Source organism: Mus pahari, chromosome 17, assembly GCF_900095145.1.
Source record: "Mus pahari chromosome 17, PAHARI_EIJ_v1.1, whole genome shotgun sequence".
NCBI classification, from domain to species: domain Eukaryota; kingdom Metazoa; phylum Chordata; class Mammalia; order Rodentia; family Muridae; genus Mus; species Mus pahari.
In genome coordinates this window covers 63,428,194-63,445,222 of record NC_034606.1, presented here as the reverse complement: position 1 = coordinate 63,445,222, position 17,029 = coordinate 63,428,194, and the positions used below count along the sequence as shown (strand labels likewise).

At 55.3% G+C, this 17,029-nt stretch overlaps 1 protein-coding gene across 1 annotated transcript in view; it reads left to right on the top strand.

Moving 5' to 3' along the window:
• Positions 1–17,029, top strand: part of Kmt2d (lysine methyltransferase 2D) — a 39,549-nt gene that overhangs the window by 8,873 nt on the left and 13,647 nt on the right. Inside the window, 28 exon segments of the mRNA XM_029547877.1 lie at positions 7–688; positions 781–1,889; positions 2,343–2,459; positions 2,735–2,845; positions 3,879–3,983; positions 5,182–5,363; positions 5,519–5,683; positions 5,770–5,879; positions 5,971–6,018; positions 6,589–6,810; positions 7,028–7,147; positions 7,242–7,346; positions 7,562–7,692; positions 7,775–7,925; positions 8,083–8,148; positions 8,327–8,437; positions 8,575–8,712; positions 8,810–8,894; positions 9,102–9,343; positions 9,421–9,494; positions 9,686–9,736; positions 9,821–11,635; positions 11,736–11,918; positions 11,994–12,130; positions 12,373–14,297; positions 16,512–16,635; positions 16,772–16,856; positions 16,954–17,020. Coding sequence (XP_029403737.1) covers positions 7–688; positions 781–1,889; positions 2,343–2,459; positions 2,735–2,845; positions 3,879–3,983; positions 5,182–5,363; positions 5,519–5,683; positions 5,770–5,879; positions 5,971–6,018; positions 6,589–6,810; positions 7,028–7,147; positions 7,242–7,346; positions 7,562–7,692; positions 7,775–7,925; positions 8,083–8,148; positions 8,327–8,437; positions 8,575–8,712; positions 8,810–8,894; positions 9,102–9,343; positions 9,421–9,494; positions 9,686–9,736; positions 9,821–11,635; positions 11,736–11,918; positions 11,994–12,130; positions 12,373–14,297; positions 16,512–16,635; positions 16,772–16,856; positions 16,954–17,020 — 8,461 coding nt within the window.

Genomic DNA, 17,029 nt, shown 5'->3' with positions numbered 1-17,029 from the left:
GACTCTCCTGCCTCACCTCCACCTGAAGCCTCCCGACTGTCCCCACCGCCCGAGGACTCTCCTGCCTCACCTCCACCAGAGGACTCACTCATGTCCTTGCCGATGGAGGAGTCACCGCTTTCGCCACTGCCTGAGGAGCTGAGACTCTGCCCTCAGCCCGAGGAACCATACTTGTCTCCTCAGCCTGAGGAGCCCCGACTCTGTCCCCAGTCTGAGAAGCTGCCGCTGTCCCCACAGTCTGAGGAGCCATGCCTGTCCCCTGTGCTTGCAGAACCAGGTCCATCTTCTCAGCCTGAGGAGCTACGCTTGTCCCCTGTGCCTCAGGAACCACACCTGTCCCCTCAGCCTGAGGAGCCACACCTGTCCCCTCAGCCTAAGCAGTTGCACCTGTCACCCCAACCTGAGGAGCCCTGCCTGTCTCCCATGCCTGAGGAGCCCTGCCTGTCCCCACAGCCTGAGGAACTAAATCGACCTCCTCAGTCTGAAGAGCCTCCTGAGGAACCAAGCCAGAGCTCTGCACCTAAGGAGCTGTCCCTGTTTTCCCCAAGTGGGGAGCCACCTTTATCCCCCATGCTTGGAGAGCCAGCTCTGTCTGAGCCTGGGGAACCACCTCTGTCCCCACTTCCTGAGGAGCTGCCCTTGTCCCTGTCTGGGGAGCCAGTCTTGTCACCTCAGCTGATGCCACCAGGTAAGGAGGTATTAGTGTCCCGTTCCTCTGGGGGCAGTCTTAACACTTTATGGCATGTCTAATCTGAGAGCTTCTTTTTCTCTTCTTTCCAGATCCTCTTCCTCCTCCACTCTCACCCATCATCCCAGCTGCAGCCCCTCCAGCCTTGTCTCCTTTGGGGGAGTTAGAGTACCCCTTTGGTGCCAAAGGGGACAGTGACCCTGAGTCACCGCTGGCTGCCCCCATCCTCGAGACGCCTATCAGCCCTCCACCGGAAGCCAACTGCACTGACCCCGAGCCTGTGCCCCCGATGATCCTCCCCCCATCTCCAGGCTCCCCTCTGGGACCCGCCTCTCCGATCCTCATGGAGCGGCTCCCTGTGCCCTGCTCTCCACTCCTTCCGCACTCCTTACCTCCTCCGACCCCTCCTCCTTCCCATAGCTCACCTCCTGCTCTGCCGCTCTCTGTTCCCTCCCCACTGAGTCCTGTGCAGAAGGTAGTGGACGTCTCAGATGAAGCTGAGCTGCACGAGATGGAGACTGATAAAGGTCCAGAACCTGAGTGCCCAGCCTTGGAACCCAGGGCTACCAGTCCCCTGCCGTCCCCTCTGGGGGACCTTTCTTGCCCTGCCCCCAGCCCTGCCCCGGTCCTGGATGACTTCTCTGGCTTGGGAGAAGACACAGCCCCTCTAGATGGGACTGATGCTGATCCATCCCAGTCACGGACTGCACAGATGTCTGGCAGCTTGGCTGGTGAACTTAAAGGTTCTCCTGTGCTCCTGGACCCCGAGGAGCTGATCCCTGTGACCCCTATGGAGGTCTATGGCCCAGAATGCAAGCAGGCAGGGCAGGGCTCACCCTGTGAAGAGCAGGAGGAGCCTGGTGCACCAATGGCCCCCATGCCGCCCACTCTCATCAAATCTGACATCGTCAATGAGATCTCTAACCTGAGCCAGGGCGATGCCAGTGCCAGTTTTCCTGGTTCAGAGCCTCTGCTGGGCTCCCCTGACCCCGAGGGGGGTGGCTCCTTGTCCATGGAGCTGGGAGTATCTACGGATGTTAGTCCAGCCCGAGATGAGGGCTCCCTACGCCTCTGCACTGACTCGCTGCCAGAGACGGATGACTCCCTGTTGTGTGACACTGGGACAGCAACCAGTGGAGGCAAAGCCGAGGGGGACAAAGGGCGGCGGCGCAGCTCCCCCGCCCGGTCCCGAATCAAACAGGTAAGAGGCTCTCGTGTCCCTGGATGTGCCCAAGCTCATGTTGTCATGAGTCACAGCCCAGTGCTACCTTTGCACTTCACTTCCTGCAGCCTGGACTGCATAGATCCTTTAGCTGCCTAGCTGCCTACTATACATAAAGGAGGTAAATGATTTACCCAGGTTCATGGCCTCAGAAATACAATTGGGACCAAAAACGTGGCACCATGAAGGCTTTTCTTTTGCTCTTCTCCCATGGTGGCCATGGTGGCTGTCCGTGGAAGGCCAGGTTGGTTTGCTCATTGCTCACTTAGTGCTTGATCATACTTGGAAACTTGACTTCTTTTTGTCCTCTGAGTGGGACACCTGGGTCATTTTTTAAAAAGCTGTTAGACGCTTTATTTGTCATCTTTCCCTCCAAGCTTGTGGGCCAAGCACACGCAGTCCTCCCTGTAATGGGTCCTTTCTATGACTTAGGGTCGGAGCAGCAGTTTCCCAGGACGCCGCCGGCCTCGTGGAGGAGCAGCGCACGGAGGCCGAGGGAGAGGACGGGCCCGACTGAAGTCGACCACTTCTTCCGTTGAGACACTGGTAGTAAGGACAGGCTTCGCACCCCCAAGCATGCCTCACACACTCCTTAAGAGTTAAGCACGCTTAGAATCCTGTCAGTCCATTGTTTGGCCTGACTACTTGGCTCTGAGGATTCTTGAAACCTCTGCCGTTGGGTCCCTGCAGGGGAACCTGAGTGGTCTGCCTCTTAGGCCTTTAGCTTAACCAGGCATGCACACCTCTCTTCTGCGCATGGGAAAGGGCGGCTTAGCTGAGGCAGACTTTACTTCCTCAATCTTTACAACTTTCTGCTTATTAAGGTGGCTGATATTGATAGTTCTCCTAGCAAGGAGGAGGAAGAGGAAGATGATGACACCATGCAAAATACCGTGGTTCTCTTCTCTAACACAGACAAATTTGTTCTAATGCAGGTACTGTATGGAGTTAGGACGGCCCAGCTTTAGTAGTGAGAGAGGCATACTGAGTGCACTCTTGCTCCTGGCCCCCTCCTCCCCCCAGTGTGTGTGTTTGTGTGTGTGCATGTTTGTGTGCGTGCGCATTCGTGTGTGTGTGTGTGTGTGTGTGTGCACGCGCATTCGTGTGTGTGCACGCACGCATGTGTGTGTGTGTGTGTGCATGCGCGTGCGTGTGCATGCGCGTGCGTGTGCTTGATCATGAGCTTACTTTGCTGAGAAGGTGGATGGGGAGAATCAGGGGCCCAGTTTGCTTGTTTCGATAGCTGCTAATGAGGTGGTCCTGGTGGGTTGTTAATGCTGCATGGTGAAAAGGGCAGAAATGGAGCCCAGGGAGCCTGTATGACCAGTACAGTCACCCCCAGGTAATCTTGAGCCTACTTTCTTTTTTAGACAAGTCTCTACCCTAGCTGGTCTTCCTATAACTTCTTAAACTGATGTTAGATTGTATATCTAGTTACTAGATTGGAACAAGAAGTTTTCCTAGGGAGGCACAGCTTCTCTGAATTGGGAGGGAGATGCAGGGGATCCCTGGTGACCTAGTGACTGTCTTAATGCTGTGGGATACATCGGCTTCTAATTGACTCCCTGGTCTTTGCCTGGGACCAGGGACAACAGACATGTTTGCAGGGCTGGGTAGATGGCTTTGGAGGAATGCTTGCTCCACAAGCAAGAGGACCTGAGTTTAATTCCCTGAGACCTATTTAAAAGCTGACTGTGGCCATACACGCCTGTACCAGTGTTGGGGGAGGAGACAGGCCGGTTCCAGGAGCTTGGTGGCCAACCAGCTTAGTTGGAATTGTGAACTTTGTGTTCAGTGAGAGACTGTCTCAAAAAAGGGGGTGGAATATAATAGAGGAAGACCTTTGACTCCCTCTATATACTGTTCTCACCCCATACCTCAAGACAGACAGACATAGGGATGGAGAGACAGACAGGATACAGAGAGGCAGAGGCATGCTTGCACATTGGGGTCTTTGTTCCTCTGCAGGACATGTGTGTGGTGTGCGGCAGCTTTGGCCGGGGCGCTGAGGGCCACCTCTTGGCCTGTTCACAGTGTTCTCAGTGCTATCACCCGTACTGTGTCAACAGCAAGGTGAGCGCAGCACTGGGCGTGTGTGGGTGGTGGGTAGAGTCAGTTCTTCACTACCCTATTCCCCCACACTATTGATTTTTATTATTTTACTACATCTGTCTGGTGGGGAAGGGGAACATGTATGTCAGGGCGTAATTGTTGAGGTCAGAGGACAGCTTGTAGGGTCAGTTGTCTCCTTCCACCTCGTGGATTCTAGGGATCAAACTCAGGTCATCAGGCTTGGTGGCAGGGGCCTTTATCTGCTTAGCCATCTCACAGCCTGACACTCGATTTTTTTTTTTTTTTTCTTTTTCTTTTTCTTTTTTTTCCAAGATGGTTTCTCTGTGTAGCCCTGGCTGTCCTGGAACTCACTCTGTAGACCAGGCTGACCTCGAACTGAGAAATCCACCTGCATCTGCCTCCCAAGTGCTGGGATTAAAGGTGTGCGCCACCACTGCCCAGCGATGGTTGATTTCTTAAAGTGGCTCTTGGAAGTCATTGATCAGTTGTCAGTCCTGTCAAACTCAGGGAAAGGTGCTTTGGAACTTATAGCAGACATTGTAGTTTCTTTCCATAGGCCAATACTTGTCAGTGTAATTCAGTCCGTTGTGTAAATGCAGACTGTAGAAAACACGCTCTGTGGTCAGGAGGGACGGCACAGACCTTTAGTCCAGGCAGAGGCAGGCAGAGCTCTGTGAGTTTGAGGTCAGCCTGGTCTACACAGTGAGCTCCCAGTCAGCCAGGGCTCCACAGTGAGACCCTGTCTCAAACAAAACCATGGTATGGTCTGGAACCAGAGCGGAGAATCGAACCTGGAGCTCCACATGTACAAATAGATAGCATTGTCTTTATGTCTTTAACTTAAGGCATAATCAATCGGTCCTTTGGGTTTTTCTAAAAACTACCAATTTATTAATTAATGCACTAGTAACATTTATTAGCTTGTTTTACTAACAGGTTCTAAAAGGTGAAAGTTGAGGGAAGTGAACCTTGTTCTGTCATCAGCTTGGTGCCTGTAATGACAGATGTGTTGTTCACTCAGTGGGGCTGTGGTTGGAGAATCTCTGTTCAGCACAGCTCCTGGAAGCCTCTGGAGAGGCGCTGTTTGGTGTCAGTGTGCTCTGTGCAAACCCGTCCGCTCAGAGGTCTGCCTTCTGCCATATAAGCTCTTTGAATCCCTCCCTAAGACACAGCTGAGGCATCTCCTTTTCTCCACCAGATCACCAAGGTGATGCTGCTGAAGGGCTGGCGTTGTGTGGAGTGCATCGTTTGTGAGGTGTGTGGCCAGGCCTCCGACCCTTCGCGCCTGCTGCTCTGTGATGACTGTGACATTAGCTACCATACATACTGTCTGGATCCCCCACTGCTCACTGTGCCCAAGGGTGGCTGGAAGTGCAAGTGGTAAGGAGAAGCAGCCTGGGCTCCGACAGGAGATGGTGAATGGCCTCAGATACAGTTAGCAGTTAGAGAGACCAGCCTGCTGGGCTGCTTCTCAGTGGGGGCGCCCGCCTCTGGGATCCTAGGTTGGGTGCTGAAGGTCTTTCTGCTTCTACTAGGTGTGTGTCATGTATGCAGTGTGGGGCTGCCTCCCCTGGCTTCCACTGTGAATGGCAGAATAGTTACACACATTGCGGGCCATGTGCCAGCCTGGTGACCTGTCCTATCTGTCATGCTCCCTATGTGGAGGAAGACCTGCTAATCCAGTGTCGCCACTGTGAACGGTGAGGGCATCCTTCTCCTCAGGTCGGCTCCGGGTGCTGCTGTCAGCTGACTTGGCCTGTGCTCACCCTCGTCTTCCTCTCCCCAGGTGGATGCACGCCGGCTGCGAGAGCCTCTTTACAGAGGACGAGGTGGAGCAGGCTGCTGACGAGGGCTTTGACTGTATTTCCTGCCAGCCATATGTGGTGAAGCCTGTGGGTGAGTACCGGGTTGGCGGAGGCCGATGATGCTGAGTGTCTCACTTTGGATGGTGTCCTAAGCTCGCTTTGGTTTGCCCTCCTTCCCACAGTACCCGTTGCCCCACCAGAGCTGGTACCCGTGAAGGTAAAAGAGCCAGGTAAGCCACAGACATTTTGATACCCAAACCAACTAAGACCATAGACCATCTCCTCTGCTCCAACCTCTATAAACTTTAAAGATTCAGGGTAATAAATGGCCAAGTCAGTGGCAAAGTTATGATTAGAACCAAGGTTTTCTTATTCCCAGACATGGTTCATGGCACCAGGCAAATCAGCTTCTTTATTACAAGAATCTCATTCAAGAGAGTAAGGCTTTCTTCTCACAGAAGGGACAAGGCCATCTTTTCTGCCACAGTGTGGGCACCACTCTTAGCAGGAATGCTGTCTTTCAGCAAGCAGAGTTCTTCCTATCACTTGGCAGCTAGAGAGCCCATTAGGTGAACCTGTGCTTAGTAGGTTCTGGACATAGCAGGCTTCTGCAACAGACCTCATCTCAGGATCCCTCAGTCACCGGTGGAGCTTCAGTGGCCTGCCGTCTCAGCCCTTAGCAACTGACAGGACTTGTCTGTCACTGCTTGTGTCTCAGTTGGGAACATGGGTTGACATGTGGAGTTTTGGTTTCCCTGGGGCCTCTGTCCAGGGGTCATATGTTCTTCCCTGTTGTCCAGAGCCCCAGTTCTTTCGCTTCGAGGGTGTGTGGCTGACAGAAACTGGCATGGCGGTGCTGCGTAACCTGACCATGTCACCACTGCACAAGCGGCGCCAGCGGCGAGGACGGCTAGGCCTCCCAGGCGAGGCAGGGCTGGAGGGTTCTGAGCCCTCAGATGCCCTTGGCCCTGATGACAAGAAGGATGGGGACCTGGACACTGACGATCTCCTCAAGGGTGAAGGTTGGGCTGGGGAATCTCAGAGAAAGGCAGATAGCGGGAGAAACAGCCCATATGAGTTGGGATGTTGGGTAGGGGCTACAGAGCCACTACTGGTCTCCGCTAGCACTTCGTCTTGCTCAAGCGGCACTGTGGCAGGTTACTGGGTTCCCTCTTGCAGCGTGACAAGGATAAAAGGGCCCATTTCTCTGATCTGCCTGTCTTCTTCTGTTACATGCAGGCGGTGTTGAGCAAATGGAATGTGAAATTAAGCTAGAAGGCCCCGCCAGCCCTGATGTAGAACTTGGCAAAGAAGAGACAGAGGAGAGCAAAAAGCGCAAGCGCAAACCGTACCGGCCGGGTGAGGCCTGGCGTGGGGCCGTGGGGCCGCGGGGCCGCGCGGGGCAGCGCACAGGTTCTGGTGGCTTCTCATTCTTGATTCTGCTTTCTCACAGGCATTGGGGGTTTCATGGTACGACAGCGGAAGTCTCACACCCGTGTGAAAAGGGGGCCTGCTGCACAGGCAGAGGTGTTGAGTGGGGATGGACAGCCCGACGAGGGTGAGACGGGTGAGGGCTCCCGTGGGGCCTGGGAGGAAGGTGGGGCCACAGCGCACGGGGCAGTGCCAGAGAGGCCAGGGTGTGAACTCGCTGTGGGAAAGCCAGTGGAGAGAAGCAGTTGGTTGGGGGATGAAGACATGGGCAGGAAGAGTTTCCAGCCGAGTTGAAGCTCGGTGTCTCCAGAAAGCCTGAGTCCTACTCTCTCCTGTCTGTAGTGATGCCCGCTGACCTACCTGCAGAGGGCTCTGTGGAACAGGGCCTTGCTGACGGGGATGAGAAGAAGAAGCAACAGCGACGAGCGCGCAAAAAGAGCAAGCTGGAGGACATGTTCCCTGCCTACCTGCAGGCAGGTTTCTGACTCCCTGGGGTCAGGGAAGGGGCTGTGTCCACAGGCATCAAGAAGTCATTCCTCTCGACTCTTCCTGCAGGAAGCCTTCTTTGGAAAGGACCTGCTGGACCTGAGTCGGAAGGCCCTGTTTGCAGTTGGGGTGGGCCGGCCAGGCTTCGGACTGGGAGCCTCAAAACCCCGGGGTGATGGCGGTTCAGATAGGAAGGAGCTTATGACAGCCTTGCACAAAGGTTAGTTTATAAAGATGAAGTACTCTGGGGTGTCCAGCCTACCTTCTGCCTCGTAGTGGGCAAAGATGTCTGGAGGTGGGGATGGGGTGGGCCGAGGGCTCCGTTCTGGGCGCCGGGCGTCACCAGTCTCTGACTGGAGTGGGGCTGTTGCTCACAGGAGATGATGGTCCCGATGTTGCAGATGAGGAGTCCCATGGGCCTGAGGGCACGGCTGATATACCAGGTGAGGGCTGCGGGGGGACTGAGCCCCATCTCGGTTTTGCTTGTTATCAGTTGGCTCTGCCCCTGAGCACTGCCAGAGTTGGAGCCTGGGCACTGTTCTGTGTCTCTTGTTGGTTCGTGTTGGTCTGAGTGGTGTGTGCTTCCATATCACTGATGGTAGCTTTCTTCTGGTGTTCTAGGGCTTGAGGGTGGGGGTGTAAAGGCATCCCCAGTGCCCAGTGACCCCGAGAAGCCGGGCACTCCAGGTGAAGGGGCGCTTAGCTCTGACCTGGATAGAATCCCCACCGAAGGTGAGGCCCGCACGGTGTGCTGGGGGGAGGGCCCTGCGTGGGGAGGGAGGAAGGCCCTGTCTGGGGTAGATCTGTGGGGTTGCGCGAGCCCCTCTTACTCAGCTCAACAGTGTGTGTACCTTGTCATTCTCCCACAGAACTACCCAAAATAGAGTCCAAGGACCTGCAGCAGCTCTTTAAGGATGTCCTGGGCTCAGAACGAGAACAGCATTTGGGTTGTGGAACTCCTGGCCTAGAAGGTAGCCGAACACCACTGCAGAGGCCCTTTCTCCAAGGTACTTATGACAGGGGTGGCTCCAAGTCTGCCGTAGCTAGCCTTGCTAGCTGAGGAGGTCAGCGGCTTCCTTTTCTCTGATCCTGTTGCTCTTGTAGGCGGACTCGCTTTGGGCAGTCTCCCCTCCAATAGCCCGATGGACTCCTACCCAGGCCTCTGCCAGTCCCCCTTCTTGGATTCTAGGTTGGTGTCTGTGCTTAACTGTCTTGGTGGTCCCTGTTGTCCTCTCCCTCCATGTGGGTGCCTGCCTTGCCTCCTTTTATCTTTGAACCACTGAGGAGACAACGCTCTTGTTTGCCCTGCCTTCCTTAAGTGGGGTTTTCTGTACAGTTTGTCTGGGGTGAGCCTAGAAATCCCTGCCCTATGTGACTCTCTGCCCCTGCGCCCCAGGGAGCGCGGGGGCTTCTTTAGCCCAGAACCCGGTGAGCCAGACAGCCCTTGGACAGGCTCAGGGGGCACCACCCCCTCCACCCCCACCACGCCTACCACAGAGGGCGAGGGCGACGGGCTGTCCTATAACCAGCGGAGTTTGCAGCGTTGGGAAAAAGACGAGGAGCTGGGTCAGCTCTCCACTATCTCACCTGTTCTCTATGCCAACATTAACTTTCCTAATCTCAAGCAAGATTACCCAGGTATTTCTGGGTGAGGGCAAGGGAAACAGCCTGACAGGTGGAGGGGGCCCCTCTGACCTGACCTTTCTGCTCCCCAGACTGGTCTAGCCGTTGTAAACAAATCATGAAGCTCTGGAGAAAGGTTCCAGCCGCTGACAAAGCCCCCTACCTGGTAAGAGCACGGGAGAGCTTCAGGCCTGGCGTAGAAGCGTTTTAGTGGCTTACCTCAGGTCCTTGTTCTCCTGTCATCCCCCGAGCAGCTGGGCGAGGAGAGACTGAGCTCTGGGGAGGCAGTTTGATAGGGGACGGGAGCTGGGCTTGAGGCAGAGTGCGAAGCCCTGTGTCCTGTCCTGTGTCCCTCAGCAAAAGGCCAAAGATAACCGGGCTGCTCACCGCATCAGTAAGGTGCAGAAGGTGAGTGGGCGGCCTTCCTAGGACTGGGGACTCGGGTCGTCTCTTCAGTCAGCAGCCTGACTGCTCCACTTGCTCTCTCTGTAGCAGGCTGAGAGCCAGATCAGCAAGCAAGCCAAGATGGGCGACATAGCCCGTAAGACTGATCGACCGGCCCTCCATCTCCGCATTCCCTCCCAGCCAGGGGCACTGGGCAGTCCGCCCCCTGCTGCGGCCCCCACCATTTTCCTTGGCAGCCCCACCACCCCTGCTGGCTTGTCTACCTCTGCGGACGGGTTCCTGAAGCCGCCAGCGGGCACGGTACCCGGCCCTGACTCACCTGGTGAGCTCTTCCTCAAGCTCCCGCCCCAGGTGCCCGCCCAAGTGCCTTCGCAGGACCCCTTTGGACTGGCCCCTGCCTACGCCCCGGAGCCCCGCTTCTCTGCGGCACCACCCACTTATCCTCCTTACCCAAGCCCCACTGGAGCCCCTGTCCAGCCCCCAATGCTGGGTACCACAACTCGACCTGGGACTGGCCAGCCAGGAGAATTTCATACTACCCCACCGGGTACCCCCAGACACCAGCCTTCCACGCCTGACCCCTTCCTCAAACCTCGCTGCCCCTCACTGGACAACCTGGCTGTGCCTGAGAGCCCAGGGGTAGCAGGAGGCAAGGTTTCCGAGCCTCTGCTCTCACCCCCACCTTTCGGGGAGTCCCGGAAGTCCCTAGAAGTGAAGAAGGAAGAGCTTGGGGCATCCTCTCCTGGCTATGGTCCCCCAAACCTGGGCTGTGTTGACTCACCCTCTTCAGGCCCCCACCTGGGCGGTCTGGAGTTAAAGGCACCTGATGTCTTCAAAGCCCCCCTAACCCCTCGGGCATCTCAGGTAGAGCCCCAGAGCCCGGGCCTGGGCTTGCGAGCCCAGGAGCCACCCCCTGCCCAGGCTTTGGCCCCTTCTCCTCCCAGCCACCCGGATGTCTTTCGTTCTGGCCCATACCCCGACCCCTATGCCCAGCCTCCATTGACTCCTCGGCCCCAACCACCACCCCCTGAGAGCTGCTGTGCCCCGCCTCCCCGATCACTGCCCTCTGACCCTTTCTCCAGAGTGCCCGCTAGTCCTCAGTCCCAGTCCAGTTCCCAGTCCCCACTGACCCCACGTCCTCTGTCGGCTGAGGCTTTCTGCCCGTCCCCTGTAACCCCTCGCTTCCAGTCCCCTGACCCTTATTCGCGTCCACCCTCACGACCTCAGTCCCGTGATCCCTTTGCCCCATTACATAAGCCACCCCGGCCCCAGCCCCCTGAAGTTGCCTTTAAGGCTGGGCCCCTAGCCCACACTCCGCTGGGAGCTGGGGGCTTCCCAGCAGCCCTGCCTTCTGGCCCAGCAGGTGAGCTCCATGCCAAGGTCCCAAGTGGGCAGCCCACTAATTTTGCCCGTTCTCCCGGGACAGGCACATTTGTGGGCACCCCATCTCCCATGCGGTTCACTTTCCCACAGGGGGTAGGGGAGCCTTCCCTAAAACCCCCTGTCCCTCAGCCTGGTCTCCCTTCACCCCATGGGATCAACAGCCATTTTGGGCCTGGCCCCACCTTGGGCAAGCCTCAAAGCACAAACTACGCAGTAGCCACGGGGAACTTTCACCCATCAGGCAGCCCCCTGGGGCCCAATAGTGGGCCCACAGGGGAGGGCTATGGGCTGTCCCCACTACGCCCCGCATCCGTTCTGCCACCTCCCACACCTGACGGATCCCTCCCCTACTTGACGCATGGAGCCTCACAAAGGGTAGGCATCACCTCTCCAGTGGAAAAGAGAGAAGACCCAGGAGCTACCATGAGTAGTAGCTCTTTGGCAACACCTGAACTCTCAAGTACCCAGGATGCAGGCATAGCTGGCCTCAGCCAGACCGAGCTGGAGAAGCAGCGGCAGGTGAATGGATATCCCACAGCTGGGCCCACCGTGCTTAAACCCTCTCCACCAGCCCTGTGATTGGAGTGGCATGGACTGACTTGTCTGTTTTCCCGGATAGCGCCAGCGACTACGGGAACTGCTGATTCGACAGCAGATCCAGCGGAACACCCTGCGGCAGGAGAAGGAAACAGCAGCTGCAGCTGCAGGTGCAGTGGGGCCTCCAGGCAACTGGGGTGCTGAACCCAGCAGCCCTGCCTTTGAACAGCTGAGCAGAGGCCAGACCCCTTTCACTGGGTCTCAGGTAGGTAGATTGGCAAGGGGTGGTGGGGCCAGCATCCTGAAGGTGGCTACACCTTCATCTGCTTCTGTCTTCTAGGATAGGAGCAGCATTGTGGGGTTACCTGCAAGCAAGCTAGGCGGTCCCATCCTGGGCCCAGGGGCCTTCTCCAGTGATGATCGACTCTCCCGGCCACTTCCGCCAGCCACACCTTCTTCCATGGACATGAACAGCAGGTGAGGTTCCAGGAGGGAGTGTGTGTGTGTGTGTGTGTGTGTGTGTGTGTGTGTGTAATAGAGAGAGAGAGACAGACAGACAGACGTATTTTACCATCCTGTATTCTGCCTCAGATGTTTTCTGTTATGATTGCTCTTCCTTTCTTCCCTCAGTCTTTTTTCCATCCTTCCTCACTAGCCTAAGCCTCTATTCTTGACCACCATGCTGATTGATTCTCATAGACTACTGCATATTTTTCCAGGCAACTTGTTGGAGGCTCCCAGGCCTTCTACCAGCGAACACCCTATCCTGGGTCCCTGCCCTTACAGCAGCAGCAACAGCAGCAGCAGCAGCAGCAACAGCAGCAACAACAACTGTGGCAGCAGCAGCAGCAACAGCAGCAGCAGGCGGCGGCAGCAGCAGCAGCAACCTCCATGAGACTTGCCATGTCTGCTCGATTCCCGTCAACTCCTGGACCTGAACTTGGCCGTCAGGCACTAGGTTCCCCCTTGGCAGGAATCCCTACCCGACTTCCAGGCCCTGCTGAGCCAGTCCCTGGTCCCGCTGGCCCTGCTCAGTTCATTGAGTTGCGACATAATGTACAGAAAGGACTTGGACCTGGGGTATCTCCATTTCCTGGTCAAGGACCCCCTCAGAGGCCCCGTTTTTACCCAGTCAGCGAGGAACTCCATCGACTGCCTCCTGAAGGTCTTCGGGGCCTGACTGTTTCAGGCCTTCCCCCACAAAAGCCCTCAGCCCCGCCAGCCCCTGAGCTGAACAACAGCCTCCATCAGACGCCCCATGCCAAGGGACCCGCCCTAGCTGCTGGCTTGGAGCTGGTCAGCCGCCCACCGTCAAGCACTGAGCTTAGTCGTCCCCCACTGGTCTTGGAGGCTGGGAAGTTGCCTTGTGAGGACCCTGAGCTGGACGATGACTTTGATGCCCACAAGGCCCTAGAGGATGATGAAGAGCTTGCTCACTTGGGTCTGGGTGTGGATGTAGCCAAGGGCGATGATGAGCTGGGAACCCTGGAAAACCTGGAGACCAATGACCCCCACCTGGATGACCTCCTCAATGGAGATGAATTTGACCTGCTAGCATATACTGACCCTGAGCTTGATACTGGGGACAAGAAGGACATCTTCAATGAACACCTAAGGCTGGTGGAGTCAGCAAATGAGAAGGCTGAGCGAGAAGCCTTGCTGCGGGGGGTGGAGCCAGCGTCCTTGGGCCCCGAGGAACGTCCTCCACCTGCCCCAGATAACTCTGAGCCTCGCTTAACATCTGTGCTCCCGGAGGTGAAGCCCAAAGTGGAGGAGGGAGGACGCCATCCTTCTCCTTGCCAGTTCACCATTAATACCCCCAAGGTAGAGCCAGCCCCTCCTGCCACTCCCCTCAGCCTGGGTCTGAAGCCAGGACAGACTGTGATGGGCACCCGGGACTCGAGAGGAGTGGGTGCAGGATCGTTCCCCAGCAGTGGGCACACGGTTGAGAAGGGCCCATTTGGGGCCACAGGAGGAACACCAGCTCACTTGCTGAACCCCAGCTCACTGAGTGGCCCAGCTGCATCCTCTCTTCTGGAAAAGTTCGAGCTAGAAAGTGGGGCCCTAACCTTACCCAGTGGGCATGCAGCACCTGGGGATGAACTGGACAAAATGGAGAGCTCATTGGTAGCTAGCGAGTTGCCTCTGCTCATTGAGGACCTACTAGAGCACGAGAAGAAGGAGCTACAGAAGAAGCAGCAGCTTTCAGCACAGACTGGGCTGCCCGCCCAGCAGCAGCAGCAGCAGCAGCAGCAGCAGCAGCAGCAGCAGCAGCACACCCTCCTTCCCACACCAGGCCCTGCCCAGGCACTGCCTTTGCCACATGAGCCTGGGCCACCACAGCAGCTTCCTCTAGGTCTTGGAAGTGCACGACAGCCAGGCTTAGGCCAGTCGATGGTGCCCACCCAGCCACCAGCTCATGCCCTTCAGCAGCGCCTGGCCCCATCCGTGGCTATGGTGTCTAACCAGGGGCATATGCTAAGTGGGCAGCAAGCAGGGCAGGCAGGCCTGGTACCCCAGCAGAGTTCACAGCCAGTGTTGGCACAGAAGCCCGTGAGTGCCATGCCAGCGTCCATGTGCATGAAGCCCCAGCAGCTGGCCATGCAGCAGCAGCAGCTGGCGAACAGTTTCTTCCCAGACACAGGTAACTTCTCATTGGCATATCCGTGTGATGCTGCTCATCACCAGGTGGGCACTGACTCTAGGTAAGGGAGGTGGGACACCAAGGACGTTGGCTGAACACAGACAGCAAAGCACTGTGAGCAGAAAGTCAGAGCTTTTGAGAGGGAGATGGCTGGATGCCTGATCAGCAGAGGTTTTCTATCTGCTTACATTTGGGACTTGGAGAGAAGTAAGTACATGGATATGCAATCCCGGTGCGTGAAAGGTTGGATAAAGCTGTAGAGGCAGGAAAAGCTGTGGAGAGCAGGGAATGGTATGGCAGAGAGCGGGCTCTGCTCTTGTCTCAGTGGATCGTAGTGAGGAACGTCTCAAACTGACGGCATCAGTGAGTAGGTACTGTGTCATGCTATTTGCCACTAAGTGCTCGATTTCATCTAAACAGACTCATGAAATGGGTCTAGTTGGTTTTGGTTATAGAAGAGGAAACTGAGACATGAAAGTTAAGTAACCTGTCTGAGATTATACAAGTAGGAGAGCTGGATCTGAACTTAACGGCATAAAAATTTCATGAGAGTGAGATTAGTTAGTCCTTTACAAAGCCGAGAGTCAGTTTTGTGAGTAGGAGAAATACATAACAAAGTGCAGGTCAGGCATGGTGGTGCAGGCCACAGTAATCAAGAGACAGGGGCTGGAGGATCTCTGAGAGTTCAATGCCAGCCTACTCTACATAGTTCCAGGACAGCCAGAGCTAAATAGGGAAATCCTTTCCTACAACAATTAATAAAATAAACAAATAAAGCACCCCAAAAGTGTAAAACCAAAGTGTAGGGCTTTAGTTTTCTTCTGCTTGCTAAATGGTTCTGTTTGTTGTTTGTGCGGGGAGGGGTTAAGGGTAGGATGGGAGGCGAGATAGGATCTCGTGTATCCCAGGCTAACCTCAGACTCACTCTGTGTATGAGGATGAAGTTAAATTTAGTATTTTCCTGTCTTGCCCATCAAGTGCTGGAATTATAAGCATATGCCACCATACCTGGTTTGTTCTAGTTTGGTTTGTCTTTTGAGGCGTGGTCTCAATATATAGTACAGGTTGGCTTTAAATTTAAAATCTTCTACGGTAGCCTCCATGAGCTGGAATTACAGATGTGCACCACTGTGCCCTGTTTTTTTTGTTGTTGTTGTTGTTGTTGTTTTTCGAGACAGGGTTTCTCTGTGTAGCCCTGGCTGTCCTGGAACTCATTCTGTAGACCAGGCTGGCCTCGAACTCAGAAATCCACCTGCCTCTGCCTCCCGAGTGCTGGGATTAAAGGCGTACACCACCACCACCTGGCAGTTTTTTGGCAGTTTTTGTTGTTGTTGTTGTTGTTGTTGTTCCCTTGGTCCTGATTAGCCAGACAGTGGGCTGCTGGGTGATGCTTTTGTGTCACAGACAGCTGCTGTCTAAGGCTTTGCCACAGCACCTCTACCTTGGGTAATTGGGCTGTGTTGGTTGTAGACTACTACTTGCAAGAATTCTGTCTGGCTCAGAAAGCACACCTTTATTGTCACATGATCCTCTCTAGCACCAGGAGGTAGGCAGAATAGCAATCTTTTTTTTTTTTTTTTTTTTTTTTTTTTTTTTTATTTATTTATTTTGGTTTTTCGAAACAGGGTTTCTCTGTATAGCCTTGGCTGTCCTGGAACTCACTCTGTAGACCAGGCTGGCCTCGAACTCAGAAATCCGCCTGCCTCTGCCTCCCACGTGCTGGGATTAAAGGCGTGCGCCACCACACCCGGCTTAAGATTTATTTATTTTATGTATATGAGTACACCGTAGCTATCTTCAGGCACCAGAAGAGGGCGTCAGATTCCATTACAGATGGTTGTGAGCCACCATGTGGTTGCTGGGAACTGAACTCAGGACATCTGGAAGAGCAGCCAGTGCTCTTAACTGCTGAGCCATCTCTCCAGCCCCAGAATAGCAATCTTTGTCTCTGATCGAGTGAGGGAAACTGAGGCTTCAACAGTAGAGTGGCGCCGGCTGACTGAGCAGATGCCCACTGACGCCGTTTCTTACAGTGTAGAGACACAAGGACCGTGTTTCAGGAGCACTAGTGCTGCTTAATCAAGTTCCTGGCTTAGCTGAGTAGACTTGCCACATTGTTGTTCTTTATGTAGAGGTCAGGGCATTGGGAAAACAGCCATTGTGCCACAGAGCCTTGACGCTCAAACCCAGCTTGTTTATCTCTTCCTTCCTCAGACCTAGACAAATTTGCTGCAGAAGACATCATTGATCCTATTGCAAAGGCCAAGATGGTAGCTTTGAAAGGCATCAAGAAAGTGATGGCTCAGGGCAGCATTGGGGTGGCACCTGGTATGAACAGGTGAGACTCAGGACTGGGGTGGGGCTGACTCTCCTATGTCATTTGTTGTCCTGGTTCCCTCTCAGCATACCCATTGCTCTGTGTGTGACCCATGCCCTCACTGACACTGGAATGTCCTGTGCTTTATAAACTCTAGGCAGCAAGTATCCCTGCTGGCGCAGAGGCTCTCCGGGGGGTCTGGCAGTGATCTTCAGAACCACGTGGCACCTGGGAGTGGCCAGGTGAGGGGGAAGTGGAAGCTGTGTTCTCTCTCACTGGGCTTCCTTTCTGAGGGCCTGCCATGGAACAGTGACCTTCTAGAAATCTCTTTTACCACAGGAACGGAATGCTGGTGACCCTGCCCAGCCTCGTCCTAACCCTCCCACTTTTGCCCAGGGAGTGATCAGTGAGTATG